Genomic DNA, 16,206 nt, shown 5'->3' with positions numbered 1-16,206 from the left:
TCCGGAACCAGATTAGATCGTCATGTCGTCGCCTCCGCCGCCCCCGTCTTGGGTTGTTTCGTCGGGCATTTGTGTGTGGGCGTGTTGTGCTGTGCCCACAGCGGAACTTGGGGTTGTGTATGTCTGTTTGTGCGTGTATGTGTGGTACCTGACTTGCGGTGGCGTTGTGTGTGGGTGTGTGCTGTGTTCTGTCGTTACCTTGATACTTTGTGCTTGGTGGGTGCTTTATTTACAAAGCGGGGCGAAAGCCTTTTTCGGTAACATGACCAGGGATCATAATAGAGTTGCAGATCGTCTGGCAAATCATAGTCGTATCAAGTGTACCACGGTTGTGTGGATGCATCTGGGAATGGAGGAATCTTCTGACTCTCGAGTGTAACTCTCTCAAATTGGAATAAAGCTCCTTTTCCTGCGCAAAAAAAGAAAAAAGAAGAATAGAAAACGCTTTGGGTTATGTGAGGACAAGATATGAAAAGGATTCATATGTCCAACTCGCATCTTTTGTAATGACGTCTGCAAGAAGGCCGTCGCAAATGGTTAATTTGAGGAGACATGAGATGAGATGAGATGAGAACACGAAGAATGGATGGAGAAGGGTAGTTTAGTCTGAATCCTTGCATGATGTGATCTTACAGGTGTGATGCAGTTTCAAGAAGGGAAAACTGTAGCCACATGCGTTTTCCTGGATCAGTGTAAATGCGTTACTCCCTCCGATTCGTATTAATTGCCGCTGATTTTGTACAACTTGCGAAAATCAATATGGCCGGATGGAGTACAGTAATTTGGACGCGATTGACGCCTACATTTTGTTACCGGTGAAGAACTATACAGGGCACTCGACGCTGGACGGTCTCGGTCGATGGACAAGAACAAAGTCTGGCTCGGCCTGCTCGCTAGACAAGTACGGTGGCCGGTCACTCGGTAGACGATTGCACAACGAGCGGCCGGCTCGCGCGCGAGAGCCAGGCGTCCGATCGTTTTTTATCCTGCCCCCCCGGCCGTGCGACGACACGTCGTGGTGACCACGACCGACGCCCGCCCGCAGTTATTTCGGGCCATCCACCCCCCGCCCGGCAGAGGCAGGAGGAGAAGCGATGCGGGGCACGTCGTCGGCTCAAAACTCCTCACCGGCCCCGTCACGTGCGCGCCCGCAGCGCACGCCTCGTGCCGCCCCCACCCCCCATAAATAAGCAGCTCGCTCGCGGCGCCGAGCTCTGCAGCGGCTATTGGGACGGACGGTTCCGTTGGTCGGCTCCCGTTCGTCGACACACTGATAAACTTGCGCCGAAGAAGAGCGGCCGGCGACGGAGTCTCGACCCCCAGCGGCGGCAGCGGCGGCTACAGAGGTCAACACTGGCATCATCGCTTTGGACTAGAAAGGTCTTCTCGTTCTCGGGAATCGTGCTTGATCCAGGGGAAGGGGGGGGGGGGGGGGTTTCATTTTTATATTTGATTCATCTTCTTGGAACGGGTGTCCGGGGTTCCTGTTCCGGCCGTGGGCGCTCTGAGACTGGCAGGGGTTGGGGGTCAATGCGGCAGGGGGTTCGGTCTTCTCCCCTGTTTCTCCGATGATCGCCGCCTTCTCCCGCCGCGGCCGGCGAGCGAGCATTGCGCGAGATTTCCGCCCAGGTTCCCCGCGAATTCATCGTAGGGCCGCGATTCGCGGCTCTTGTTGATTTTATTTTTCTCAAGCCAGAGCTGTACCTACTCTTCTTCTTCTTCTTCTTCTTCTTCTTGATTGATTGCGAACGGTGAGGCGCTCAATGATCGCCGCTGCCGCTGTGATCTCTGTGCCGTGAGAGCCAGGAAGCTCCTGCGTCCACATGGATTGTTTTCCGTGGAATCTCAACTCTCTGATCTCGCTAGCGTTTTTCAGGAGATTCTGTTCCTTGTCCGTATCTTCATTAAAAACAGTATCTGCCCCTTGTCCTCACTGCTTTCTTCCTTTGACCATGGTTTGGTCGCTGCAGGGCCGCAAACAACAGAGCTGATCTGATCCACGAGGAAGTGCGATACATCAGTGAGATCGATCGGACAGATGGGCTACCTCACAAGTAATTTCGCCTCCCCAACCTCCTCATTTTAAAATTCTGTTTTCAGGGTGCACATAGCTGAATAATTGGTGCTACCTTGCTGACCATCAACCACTGTGTTGGAGGGTTGCCAGAACTGAAATCCGGAGATCTCAAGATCTCACCTCACTCTATTAGTACTGTAGTACATGTCTAAATAATTTTGCAGATTCGGCGCTTGCCAAAACTGAAATCTCATCTCACTCTAGTACTACTCTGTAACTGTACTTCAGGTTCTTCTTGGGTGATGAGCTTGTGTGGGAGCCCGATATGCTCCCACCAAGACGTGGCCTCATGTGCGTTCAAGCAAATATTCGACGCCTCCACCTGCACGAACCATCTAGCGGCGACCGGCATCGCGGCGCTGCTCCTGTTCGCGCTCGCGCTCCAGCTGTTTGTGAAAATTCCCAAGAGCAGAGCGTCGGCGCGGCAGCTCGTCACGCTCAGCTCACCGCTGCACTCGTCTGCTGTGGTGTTCAGTGGCACCCTGGGTTTGGTTTATCTTGGGCTTGGACTGTGGATGCTGGGGAGTGGCTTCAATCAGGATGCTTCTGCTTACCTTCCACATTGGTGGCTTGTGACAGCATGTCAGGGACTGAACTTGATCCTCACCAGCTTCGCTTTCAGCATCAGGCCTCGGTTTCTTGGAGCGGCATTCGTTCGATTTTGGCCGGTCTTGCTGGTCCTCTACGCGGCATTCATCTGTTCTTCTTCTGTCGTTGATATTGTTGCAGAGAAGGCGCTGACTGTTAAGTCCTGTTTAGATATTTTGTCCCTACCAGGTGCAATTCTCATGCTTATTTACGGCATTCGGCACAGCCATGACGAAGAGGGTCATGGAAGAAGTGGCAATGGTTTATACAAGCCCCTGAACACGGAGGCAGACAGTGAGGTAGCTGATTCTGACAGTCAGGTAACCCCCTTTGCTAAAGCTGGTTTTTTCAGCAGGATGTCGTTTTGGTGGCTGAATCCTCTGATGAAGATGGGCTATGAGAAGCCCCTTGAGGACAAAGACATGCCGCTTTTAGGCGCCACAGATCGAGCACAGAACCAGTACTTGGTGTTCATGGAGAAGCTGAACCGCGAAAAGCAGTCGCCATCGCACGCCACACCATCATTCTTCTGGACTATTGTTTCTTGTCATAAGCGTGCCATCTTGGTCTCGGGTTTCTGTGCTTTGCTAAAAGTTCTCACCTTATCTACTGGCCCAATACTTCTCAAGGCATTCATCAATGTATCACTTGGGAAAGGGTCCTTTAAATACGAAGGCTTTGTGCTTGCTGCAGTAATGTTCGTCTGCAAATTCTGTGAATCGTTGTCACAGAGGCAGTGGTATTTCCGCACTCGGAGATTAGGATTGCAGGTGAGGTCATTTCTGTCAGCAGCTATTTATAAGAAACAGCAGAAGCTATCAAATGCAGCAAAAATGAAGCACTCTTCTGGAGAAATTATGAACTATGTGACTGTCGATGCCTACCGGATTGGGGAATTCCCATACTGGTTCCATCAAACATGGACAACAAGTGTTCAACTTTGCATTGCTCTGGCGATTCTATACAATGCGGTCGGCGCTGCAATGCTTTCATCATTAGTTGTAATCATCATCACAGTGCTTTGCAACGCGCCATTGGCCAAACTGCAACACAAATACCAGAGTAAGCTTATGGAAGCACAAGATGTGAGATTGAAGGCCATGACCGAGTCACTAGTTCATATGAAGGTCTTGAAACTTTATGCATGGGAAGCTCACTTCAAGAAGGTCATTGAGGGGTTGAGAGAGGTTGAGTACAAGTGGTTGACAGCATTTCAGCTTAGGAGGGCATACAACAGTTTCCTGTTCTGGTCATCACCTGTTCTGGTTTCGGCAGCGACCTTTCTAACATGCTATCTTCTGAAAATTCCTCTTGATGCTAGCAATGTATTCACCTTCGTGGCAACTCTACGTCTCGTGCAAGACCCAATCAGGCAAATACCAGATGTTATTGGCGTCGTGATACAAGCTAAGGTCGCGTTCACTCGGATATCGAAGTTTCTTGATGCTCCTGAGCTAAACGGGCAAGCTAGAAAGAAATACTATGTTGGCATTGATTACCCTATAGCGATGAATTCGTGCAGTTTCTCATGGGATGAGAATCCATCAAAACCAACTCTGAAGAACATAAATCTGGCAGTCAAAGCAGGAGAAAAGGTTGCCATTTGTGGAGAGGTAGGATCAGGGAAGTCCACGCTTTTGGCTGCTGTGCTTGGAGAGGTCCCCAAGACTGAAGGCACGGTATGCTTTTACTAACTTTATCTTTTAATGAAACTAGCTAGCATTCATGCATTGCTACAGAAGTTAATTGCTCTGCATTGCTAAGAATTTTATTTTTATTGCATGATTTGTTTAAACTCTTGGGTCGTCGTAGTTTCTAGTTTTTGCAACTGAAACAATATCTCAAAATATACACTAAAAATATCCCAAAATATACAATTAATCGTGATACATCTGTGTACTATATAGAATGTATGATAATTGTGGCAATTAATTTCTTGACAACTTAAGAGGTAATCTCTTAGGGTGAACGAACCACCGCCAACTCCGAGTTTTATAAGAGTGAAGATAGCTGCCATATTCAGAATGTAGACATTTAGACATGTTTAAAAGAAACATAGCCTGTTGACAACAGCATCATGTTCAGTTTGCAAAGTCGTTATGAAAGTTGGCGCTTGACAGAGTACAGAGTTTACTCTGCACGGTCGTGCTACAAGGCAACCTTCCTTGGCTCTGTGAGCTGCAGCTCCTGCAAGTTCACATGGAAGAAGTCCTGGGCGCCCAGGAAGGTGAAATTCTTCTTCTAGCTGGCCGTCATGAACCATTGCTGGATTGTGCAGCACCTTTTCCCCCCCTTTTCCTTTCCTTGCTCTGTTTCTTGTTCTGTTCCTGCCTGCTTGGGCATGTAAATAACATTGTTCATGCCTTTTCAATACAATGATATGCAAAGCTTTTGCACTTTCTTAAAAAGGACAATATTTGGAAACATGATGTTATTTTTTCATACAAATTAATATCAAACTCTTAAACTTTGCATAAACATTTCAGATCCAAGTCTGTGGGAAAATAGCATATATTTCTCAGAATGCATGGATCCAAACAGGAACCGTGCAAGACAATATTCTCTTCGGATCGCCAATGGACAGGGAAAGATATCACAACACACTCGCGAGGTGCTCGTTGGTCAAGGACCTTGAAATGTTGCCATATGGAGATTGTACTCAAATTGGGGAGAGAGGAGTAAACCTTAGTGGTGGTCAGAAGCAGCGCGTCCAGCTTGCTCGTGCACTATACCAAAATGCAGACATCTATCTTCTTGATGATCCTTTCAGTGCTGTCGATGCCCATACAGCCACAAGTCTATTCAATGTAAGGATCATATCAGCAGATGCAGATCGCATTACTATTTGATTCATGAACTGTTTTACAAAGCTCTTTGCAACAGGAATATGTCATGAGCGCTCTATCGGACAAGACTGTTCTCTTGGTGACGCACCAAGTGGATTTTCTACCCGTATTTGACTCCATTTTGGTACCTCTCTTCACTTCGGAAAAATCACCATATGATGATATTCATGTCTGATTTATATTTATCTTTAATTAGCTTTTTTTTGATATATTGATGTCATCTAAAACTAATGGTGATTTTTGGCAGTTAATGTCAGATGGAGAGGTCATTAGGTCTGCACCTTATCAAGATCTATTGGCAGATTGTGAAGAATTTAAAGACCTTGTAAATGCCCATAAAGATACAATTGGTGTTTCCGATGTTAGTAACAATATAACAACTCGAAGATCTAAGGAAGTATCAGTAAAGGAGACAGATGGTATTCATACAGAATCTGTGAAGCCATCACCGGCAGATCAACTGATCAAGAAAGAGGAAAGAGAAACAGGGGACGCAGGTGTTAAGCCTTATATGCTTTACCTGTGCCAGAACAAAGGCCTCCTGTATTTCTCTCTTTGTATTATTTCTCACATAATTTTCGTAGCTGGGCAAATATCACAGAATTCATGGATGGCTGCTAATGTCCAAAATCCTCATGTTAGTACACTGAAGTTAATTTCTGTGTACATTATTATCGGAGTTTGCACAATGTTCTTCTTGCTATCAAGATCTTTGGCAGTCGTTATTCTTGGGATCCAGACATCACGATCCTTATTTTCCCAGCTACTCAATTCATTATTCCGTGCACCAATGTCCTTTTTTGATTCTACTCCGCTAGGAAGGGTTCTTAGCCGGGTATAAATTCTTAAACCAATGGCAAATACAACAAATTTCAGTTACGTTTTACACCCAGAGAATGTTCTCATGATAGATTAACTCACTCCCTTTTTCTTCTAATGCAGGTTTCTTCAGATTTGAGTATCGTTGACCTTGATGTTCCATTTGCCTTCGTATTTAGCCTTGGTGCCAGCTTAAACGCATATAGCAATCTAGGGGTACTGGCTGTTGTTACATGGCAAGTTCTGTTTGTATCCGTTCCAATGATAGTTTTGGCAATTAGGCTGCAGGTAATTGGTATGACTTTGTTTCTTTATTGTTAAGCATTATGTCTATGATTATTTGGTTTCATTCACCAATTTATGTTCTCTGCTGCTGTTTTTGTCTGAGAGTGAACGAGCCCACAGTTTGCATTCAAAGTTCTCATTAACTGAAAACTATTATGGTTGGTCATGCAGAGGTACTATCTAGCCTCGGCCAAGGAACTGATGCGGATCAATGGTACCACCAAGTCTGCTCTAGCGAATCACTTAGGTGAATCGATTGCAGGGGCTATAACCATAAGGGCCTTTGAGGAAGAAGATCGTTTCTTTGCTAAAATTTTTGACCTTGTTGACAAGAATGCCAGCCCATATTTCTATAATTTTGCATCAACTGAATGGTTGATTCAACGTCTGGAGATAATGAGCGCCGCAGTTCTTTCTTTTTCTGCCTTTGTCATGGCCCTTCTTCCTCAAGGAACTTTTAGCCCTGGTAAGCCTATTATATGAACGTCATGTTGCTTCAAATATTTGGACAAAGTTGAGTAGTCAGCCCGTTCTATGGCCATCGGTGGTTGCATCTAATTTGCAACAAATGTTAGATGCATTGCCATGTAAATGTAGATACATTTTTATCGCCTTCTGTTTGTTTTGAGAAGCTTTTGTTATGAGAACATACTTGATACTCCATCCAGTCGTAAATAGATGACGTTTTAGAGAGGACATGGGTCTCCAACAATCTTATTTCACCGATACTTTTTGTATGTATATATTTGTAGAAAACTAGAAGAGAGTTGTATTGCAAAAATAATATCGATGAAAAATCTGATGTTAGTATTTTGACCTTGCTAGTCCAGATCTTTTTTATAATAGTAATCAAAGTTATAAACGTCTGACTGAATCCTTTCTAGGATGTCCTGTATTACTAATTAAGGTAGTAATGTTATTGTTGCATGAAAATTATATTTGCTGCAATATGGTGAATATAAAAACACGACTTTGTATGGTGAATATGGTGTTTATCTTTGATCTGCTTTGTAAGAGGGTTCCCTCACCACTTTGTATCGGTTCGGTCGTATTGCTTTATATATAAAGTGGGGCGAAAGCCTTTCTCGGTAATATAAAAACACCATAACATTCTCAAGCTACCACTTGTTCTGATGATTTTATGGATAGATTTGTATCTTCTATGAAAATACAGTTTGAGTCCTAATTCTTATCATATTGTACAGTTTATGAATATCACCATTACAAACAGTAGAATTAATTCCTTGCTTTTCGTACTTGCACAGGTTTTGTGGGAATGGCATTGTCCTATGGTCTTTCCCTAAATATGTCATTTGTTTTCTCTATTCAAAACCAATGCAACCTGGCGAATCAAATAATCTCGGTGGAACGGGTGAACCAGTACATGGACATACAAAGTGAAGCCGCAGAAGTTGTTGAGGAAAATCGACCATCACCAGATTGGCCTCAAGATGGTAATGTGGAGCTTAGAGATTTGAAGGTAATCAGATATATTTACATGTCCGCCTTACAAGGTAAAATCCTATTAACACTTCTAACAAATTTATGCGATTGATTTTCATCTGACAGATCAGGTATAGGAAAGATGCTCCCCTTGTACTACATGGAATCACTTGCAGGTTTGAAGCTGGAAATAAGATTGGTATAGTTGGTCGAACGGGAAGTGGCAAGACAACATTAATTGGTGCATTGTTTCGTCTTGTTGAACCCGCCGATGGGAAAATAATTATAGACTCTGTGGACATCAGTACAATAGGCTTGCATGACCTGCGTTCGCGTTTGGGTATCATTCCACAAGATCCAACACTTTTTCAGGGTACAGTAAGATACAATCTAGATCCTCTTGGGCAATTCTCAGATCAACAAATATGGGAGGTAAGATGTACACAGATATAAATGTTGCCTTTTCTTGTCTTACCTAATGATCAGACAACTTTTCACTGATTGAAGAAATAGGCACCCAAATTTTAGTTGGGGAGAACTCAAACATGGGTGATGGCCTGGTAGGAGTGTAAAGCCACACCTCTTGAAAGTGTGCTTAGGCTTAGAGCCCCTGTTTCTCAGTTTATGGCATATGTACATTTCAAAGGGAATCACTAGCTAAAGTGGTTACTCTATTTGTTATTATGCTGCAGGTTCTTGACAAATGTCAACTTCTTGAAGCTGTCCAGGAGAAGGATCAAGGACTGGATTCACATGGTAGGAAACTTCACTTCTATCTATAGTTTCTTTTCCGGAGTTCATTTTTTGATGCTCATAACTTGGGCAAACAGAAACTCTGCTCTAATCATTTCAGAAATTGAAATAGCTGTGACGATACATGTGCCACTAAATATGTCAAACTGTTATTAGTCCTAGGCGTATTCTTCAACAATAGAGGAGGGTGCGGTCCCAAGTACTTCGAACCCACAAATAGACTTATCTCCAACCACGAATCGGACTCTTAATGGCTCTCATCTTTTTGCTAGCATGATGTTTGGAACTATCTCATTCATGATACTGATCAAGATCTTATCTTAATAGTTGTGGAAGACGGGTCGAACTGGAGTATGGGTCAAAGGCAGCTCTTTTGTCTGGGACGCGCACTTTTGAGAAGATGCCGCATCTTAGTTCTGGATGAAGCGACAGCCTCTATTGACAATGCAACAGATGCTGTCCTTCAGAAAACGATCCGGACAGAATTCAAATATTGCACCGTCATTACAGTTGCACACCGTATACCAACAGTTATGGACTGCGATATGGTACTTGCAATGAGCGATGGTATGTTTCTCTTACCGGCAACTTATAAGAAATATAGTGACCTTCTTATAAGACTGGTTGTCTTATTGACCTGAACCAATCAATATGGAATATCTGAATTATACTTGAAACCAAATGTATTGTGATCTTTCCCGTACTAATGAGCTATATATGAACATTTCCAGGGAGAATAGTGGAGTATGACAAACCTACAAAGCTCATGGAAACGGAAGGATCTCTCTTCCGCAAACTGGTCAACGAGTACTGGTCATACACATCGAACGGAAATATTTAGAAGAGACTGTCAGTTTTGATTGCTTACTTGCTGCAGCTTTCCAAGAAATAAAAGACAAATCGGCTTTTAGAAAATAGTGCCACGACTGAAGATATATAGTAATCTATGCTACCTCAGAGGAATTCATCTATTTGGAATCTGAAGAAAGGCAGTACTATTTATTGTCTGGCAGTTTCTTTCGCTACCAGAAATTCTGTGCAATACACAGTGGACTGCCTCTGCCCTTCAGTATTGGTGAAGCTGAGCAGAGTAAACCCCTGAAGAGATAATAGAAGGCTAAACCAGAGGTACTTCAAATCTACAACCTACGAATGAGATGCGATGTGAGCATATGTGTTTGCTGACAGTGTTATGGTCGAGTCGTTTGTCGATTGGCTAATGCATTCACTTCCACATCATTTACAGTAGCTTGGTACGTTTATGCTGAATGCATTGACTTTATATATGAGGTTTCAGACTACGAAATGTAAATTGATGCGATTGGTTTCTGTTGTCCATGTATTTCTCCAGTGGAAAGCAGGTTGCTTTTGTCGTTAAGACTGCCTTTCCATATTGCAATGTACCCTCTGTACCAAAATATATAACGTTTTAGCGATCATAGTGTAAATCTGGCTACGTTACGAAACTTCCCGAGTTTCCGAAAATGCCCTCCCACCTGCCCACTCCCATCCACTTGCTGCCCACTCTCACCCACACCCTCTCATTCCCCTCCCTCGTCGCCTCTCCGCATCGTCGCCGGCCACCGCAGCCCATCGCGTTCTCGCTCCGGCAGCCCACCGTGTTCTTCCTCCTGCAGCCCAGCGCTTGCTTCCTCTCCTTCCTTTCCCACCGCTTGCTTCCTCTCCTTCCTTTCCCATCCCGAGGTCAAAAGAGTGGTTTTTTATGCGCCGGTGAAGAGCTTCTGGGCGGCGGAGCTGGTGTGGGCGCCGACGCCGGATCCGCGTGCGCGTACGCTAGATCTGGGCTACGGAGCGGCCTGGACAGAGCGGAGCGGCGACGGAGTGGAGCAGCGGAGTGGCCCCCGGGAAGGATGCCTGGCCGGCTGCGGGCACCCTGGGTGGGGCTGCGCGTCTATGCGGCGACCTCATCGGGACCAAGAAGCCGGCGGCGGTGATGCTGCTGCACATCGATGACCTCCTCCCTCTCATGCGTGCCCGTCGTCGTGCGCCGTGACAGGTAGGTCCATGGAACTTCCCTCCCCCCCTGCTCGGGACGCCACCAAGGTTCGCCCCCTTCCTCCCTTCCCTTCCATTCCCTAGACTCACACATGCACAGTCGATGCAGGGAGAGGAGGACGACCCCAGCCATGGAGTAGCAACAACTCAAGTTTAAGGTCAAAGTGATGGTCATGGGTGAAATTAGGGACGATGCCCAGCAGCAACAACTCACCAACACCTGCTCCGACGCCATGGACCAACAGCAGCAACTGAAGGTCCCTTCTCCTACACGCCTCCCTCTACCACTCTCTCGTTTCAATTTCGATTTCGTTCCCCTGATGCGGTGCTACTCAATTCTCGTGCTTGCTTGCTGCTCTGAGTTGTGGCCGTCGAGATCAAATTGGCTGCCGAGTAGTTAACCTTGCTGATATGTTAACTGTGTAAATTTGATATCCTAGGAGAGAGAGAAACCTCCTGTAAAGTACAGTAGTAGCTTGCCATTTCTTTAAGTCAACACTGAGTTTCAGACACAGGATGACTAACTGAATTGTAAAAAAATGAGTTAGAGATTTAAGGGCCTCCTCTACAGTACAGTAGTAGCTTGCCATTTTCTTTCAGTCAACAGAGTAACAACCAATGATAGGATTTCATCTTGCACAGCTATACCTGGAGACTTGGAGTATAAAGAAGAACACAGGACACTTATTATATTTGTGCTTCCATTTATTTGAAGAGGCACCTGTTTGTTCACATATCAAATTTATTTGGAGTAACCGACTACTACAGGAAATGCTAGGAGTAGTTCCTATGTGTACAACAACATGGATTCGAAAACTATCAATTTGATATGCAGAACTACAGGAAATGCTAGCGTTTCTGATTCAAAAACTATAGCCCGTTCAGTAAATTTTGTGCACCCCAAATTTGTTGGTGCTTTACATGGAGTAGTGCTTGCTGCCAATATTTAACTGAATTTAACATGTGTTAGAGCAACTAAGCTAGATGGTCAGAGAGATTTTTGCCATAAGTATCCCATAGTAATGTCCCATAGCCGGCGGTCCGTTCGGCAGTCTGAAATTGTACTTGCTGAAATTTCTTGCTTGGATTGCTTGCTGAAATTTCTTGCTAGGAAATGCTAGGAGTAGATAGGAGTATTTCATACTGTACTTGTTCAAATTAGGGAGGACAGCAGTACTATAGCACTGCAGAAGGAGTACTTTGTTTTAGAGATACTGAATTGAAACCTTTTCAGTTAATTAGGAGTAACAAGCAAGCTGATTTCCAGTACCAATTTCTTAGATTTAAATTAACTGGAGCCTCTCCCCTCCTACTCCTCTCCTCATAAGAAGTTATACAGAGGCTTTACAAAACAAGGAGTTATTCAAATGATCATACAAATCAGAAAATTCGAAAACTTATCACAACAAGGAGTTATACAAATATCATACAAATCAGAAAATTAAAAAACAAGGAGTTATCTCCACACAAATAACCACAAGGATGCAACAAATATACTCCAGAAGCCTCATCTCAGGTCTCTTGACAACAAACATCTCAGGTCTCATGACAACAAGCATCTCCGGTCTCTTGACAACAAACATCTCAGGTCTCATGACAACAAGCATCTCCGGACTAATGACAACAAGCATCTCCGGTCTCTTGACAACAAGCATCTCCGGTCTCTTGACAACAAGCATCTCCGAACTAATGACAACAAGCATCTCCAGTCTCTTGACAACAAGCATCTCCGGTCTCTTGACAACAAACCTTTCAGGTCTCATGACAACAAGCATCTCCAGACTAATGACAACAAGTATCTCCGGTCTCTTGACAACAAGCATCTCCGGTCTCTTGACAACAAGCATCTCCGGACTAATGACAACAAGCATCTCCGGTCTCTTGACAACAAACATCTCAGGTCTCATGACAACAAGCATCTCCAGTCTCATGACAACAAGCATCTCCGGTCTCTTGACAACAAACATCTCAGGTCTCATGGCAACAAGCATCTCCCGTCTCATGACAACAAGCATCTCAGGCCTTTTCTTCCATTATCTGAACCCTTTCCATTAGCTCTAGATTGTGTAGGGCATTTGCGTAAACCTCTCGAGGGCATGATAGTCTTGGAGGTAGCTGCCCAAGACCCTCAAGCCTTTCTTTGTTCACATGTGGTGTTTTATACTCATTGCCCCCTGCATGGTTCAAGATCTCAATCATGCATGTCTGCAGAGTTAGGAAAATTCTGTTGAGATTGTAAACCTCATAGCCTTCAAATTCCTCCAGAACACCCGTAATAAGGTCTTGTAGTGTTTTAGGACTCAGACAATCTGTTAGGGATTGCAGCGAGTTGAAAAAACCGAGGTCAAGCACACTAGAATCAGGACTGTTGGCGGGCTGTTGTATTATTCTGATGTCAAGTCCAGTTTTTGCAACAGCGGCTAGAAATTCTGGGTCATCTGGCAAGATATGGGGCTTAGCATTATCCTGCTGAATGTAGATGGTCTGTCCAGCATTACTTTCGGGCCAAACGGCCTGTATCGCTGGCAAGACCTTCTCTATCAGGAACTCCCTCATCACTTTTCTATCGACCTTTATTGACTTTGTCTCTATTGTACCTTTGGGCCCGTTATCACTTCTCCTCTGAGCAGGAACTTCTTTCACGAATGGCCAGATACGATTTTCCCAGAGAAGGTCACGTTTCCTTCACTGTCCCACCTTGGCCTAGCAACGGCCGTCAAGAACATCACCTTGCCAATACAGTTTCCATGTATATGCCTCGTAGGCTCTTCCTCCCCATCCAACAGATAGTAGGTCTTATTTTTCTTCGTCATATTGAACCATTTCTCATCAATGTGCACAACATTATGCATTGTCTTGAATTTAGGCCTTGAAGTTTCTATCGTTGTCTCATCAAGCATTGACAAACAAAAATTCATCATGTCCTTCTTATTTTTTTTCTTTCAGAGCTGGCTTCACACAGTTTGTATGCCTCTTTATCAAATTGAGCTTAACTTTCTGTGCAGTGTGGTAGGGCTACATCCCAGTTGCCAAGCGAGTGATCTGATAGTGGACCTCTTGTTCAGTGGTATTGTAGGGATTTTCTCTAGATTAATGTCTTTTGGCTTTCTTCCACATCTTCTTTTTTTCTGATTGGAAACATCTACCTCTAAACCCTCTGCGATTTGCTCCATTGCCTTCTGCCAAACTCTTTGTATACTCCTCACTCCTACCTTAAAAAATTGTGCAAGGTCTTTCTTATCATTTCTTTTGAATTTGCCACCTCTACTCATGCACACTGCATGCAATGCCACATAAGCAGCATATTTTTGCTCGTCAGTGAGGGTTTTCCTTTTTTTTAATTGCTTGTTCAACAACTGCAGCAAGAAACACATCAATGAAAAAAATATTAGTCCTATTGAAATGATCAAATGGTATGAAATGATATCATATGATCAAATGATCAAATGAATTGCAACAAGAAATATAGTACAACTAAGAAAATACTCCTTGATTGAAATGGTCAAATGGAGTATTAACTTAACTGAAAATATTCAGTTAACTTAAACTGAAAATATTATTTTCAGTTAACTTAAAACTGAAAATATTCAGTTAACTAAAACTGAAAGTATTCAGTTAACTAAAACTGAAAATATTCTGCTGTGTAGGATGTGGGTGAGGAAAGCGGACATGCTCGATGGACCGACAAGGTGGTGAAGGATGAGCTTGTTCACTGTGTATGATCCATCCATGCCCCTTCTGTTTTGCTGTTTGTCAACACACATTGTACTGTATGTTTACATGCTGTCAATGCTCAGTGAGGTCTGTTTCAACGCTTAGCCACTAGTGTCATGTTTCTGTCTACTGTCTTTCATGTTAATGCGTTTCACACTGAATGTTTTTGACTGTTTAATTTGGTACAGGCTCATGTTACCAAAATGGAGTACGGTACAAACTAAAATGATCATTGCTATACTCTACTCCTAATCCATTTTATTCTGTATTTTGATCATTTCACATTGAGTATTTGAGTTGACAGTGACATCATCTTTATAGGGAAGATGAGGAAGCTCACCGACTGCATCTTCGTCGGCATCAATGCCATCGTGCATGTCGATGTCATCTTCACCAGGATCAATGCTCTCGTGCATGTCGATATCATCGATATCATCTTCATCGGGACCGACTCCTCTAGGTATGTCCTCTTCTTCGGGGGGAGTACAGTTCAGATCAAATTCCATGTTGATTACTGTCTTTCTCTCTTGCAGGTTGTTGTGTCGTGCTGGAGATGCTGCCTGCTTCGAGCTGTTGCTGTTGCTGCCTACTTCAAGCCCTCCAGGTACTCTGTACTGCCAATTCCATATTCATCTGAGCACGATTTCAGTCTTGTATGCCTGCTAGAGTTCTTGTACTCAGAAACTTTGTCTTGATTGATACTTTGCCATCAATTTTTTACTGTATACAGTACCTGTACATTGAAACTGTCTTGATTGATACAGTACTCTACCAACAAACTTTGTCTGGAGTATTTTGAGCTTTTCCTTTTCAAACTTTTACTTCAGGAGGCGATCTGGACCAAGTGGGGAGGCTATCTGTAGCAGTACCTGGAGCTGCATGGGAGGGCGCGGCGATCTGGACCTGGGGCTGCCGATCTGAAGCAGTACCCCCTCCGGCGAGCAGTACCTCGATCTGAAGCAGTACTCTCTGGAGCTGGCGAGGCCTTGGGAGGGGGACAACGGTCTGCAGCAGCACCCCCTCCGACGAGGCGAGTTGGTGAGGCCCCCTCCAGCGACAGGGGGCTGGATTGGCGCAGGCGACAGGGGGGTGGCCCTGGGAGAGGGGCGGCCCTGGGATGGGGGGCGACCCTGGCGGCAGGAAGCAAGCAGCAGCGGCGACTGGGATGGAGAGGATCTGCTCGGCGAGGAAGACGACGGCAATAGCGATTTAAATTAGGGGCACTTCTGTACTTTCCTCCCTTTTCACCTGGTCGGGACGTTTTCTAAAACGTCATATATTTCGGAACGGAGGGAGTACGTATATAAAGAGTGTTTTTATTTGCTCACATGGATTGGGTCGTTGGTGCATATGTTCACGGGATGAATCAATGTGGCTGGATCAGTGGATCGGTTGAATTATGTCTAAATATTTTCGTTGGACGTAAATGCTCTGTTTTCGCTTTGAACGGTACGTAGAGGGGGAAATATCTGGTGATACCAACTCCCACATGCTCCCATTTCGAGAAAAAACAATCTTCAATGTTTTAAAAAATTCTGGAAAAAAAAGAATGTTCACAAGAAATGTGTCTACAATCCCTTAAAATTTCAGGTCCAAATACGAAATGCACATTGAGAAAAAAGGCAATCCTGATGTGAATAGGGTCAATTTTGCTTTTGACTTTTT

General features: G+C 44.4%; 1 protein-coding gene across 11 annotated transcripts; it reads left to right on the top strand.

The window, feature by feature from the left end:
* The first annotated feature begins 1,092 nt into the window (after positions 1-1,092).
* LOC123163987 (ABC transporter C family member 10) lies at positions 1,093-15,988 on the top strand. Of its 11 annotated transcripts, none has more exons than XM_044581396.1 (17): positions 1,093-1,346; positions 1,971-2,054; positions 2,306-4,344; positions 5,152-5,472; positions 5,549-5,635; positions 5,759-6,346; positions 6,454-6,618; positions 6,787-7,081; positions 7,881-8,095; positions 8,185-8,490; positions 8,751-8,814; positions 9,139-9,378; positions 9,543-10,064; positions 10,163-10,828; positions 10,928-11,084; positions 14,475-15,001; positions 15,075-15,988. In XM_044581396.1, exons 2-13 carry the CDS (start codon positions 2,039-2,041, stop codon positions 9,650-9,652), a joined length of 4,446 nt encoding a protein of 1,481 aa, XP_044437331.1. In that variant the 5' UTR covers positions 1,093-1,346; positions 1,971-2,038; the 3' UTR covers positions 9,653-10,064; positions 10,163-10,828; positions 10,928-11,084; positions 14,475-15,001; positions 15,075-15,988. The 11 variants fall into 11 exon arrangements, with proteins under 11 accessions (XP_044437331.1, XP_044437336.1, XP_044437335.1 ...); XM_044581401.1 differs by having other exon boundaries at positions 9,543-10,828; positions 14,475-14,543; positions 14,730-15,001; XM_044581400.1 differs by having other exon boundaries at positions 9,543-10,828; positions 14,475-14,628; positions 14,730-15,001.
* Positions 15,989-16,206: the final 218 nt, after the last annotated feature.

Source organism: Triticum aestivum, chromosome 7D, assembly GCF_018294505.1.
Source record: "Triticum aestivum cultivar Chinese Spring chromosome 7D, IWGSC CS RefSeq v2.1, whole genome shotgun sequence".
NCBI classification, from domain to species: Eukaryota; Viridiplantae; Streptophyta; class Magnoliopsida; order Poales; family Poaceae; genus Triticum; species Triticum aestivum.
This window is presented reverse-complemented; position numbering and strand designations above follow the sequence as displayed.

What these genes read in the sequence shown, in the direction of transcription:
- LOC123163987 (XM_044581404.1), top strand. An exon ending in TCCCCAAGACTGAAGGCACG is followed by an intron (nt 4,345 to 5,151) that starts GTATGCTTTTAC and finishes TAAACATTTCAG; the next exon opens with ATCCAAGTCTGTGGGAAAAT. An exon ending in TTTTGGCAATTAGGCTGCAG is followed by an intron (nt 6,619 to 6,786) that starts GTAATTGGTATG and finishes TTGGTCATGCAG; the next exon opens with AGGTACTATCTAGCCTCGGC.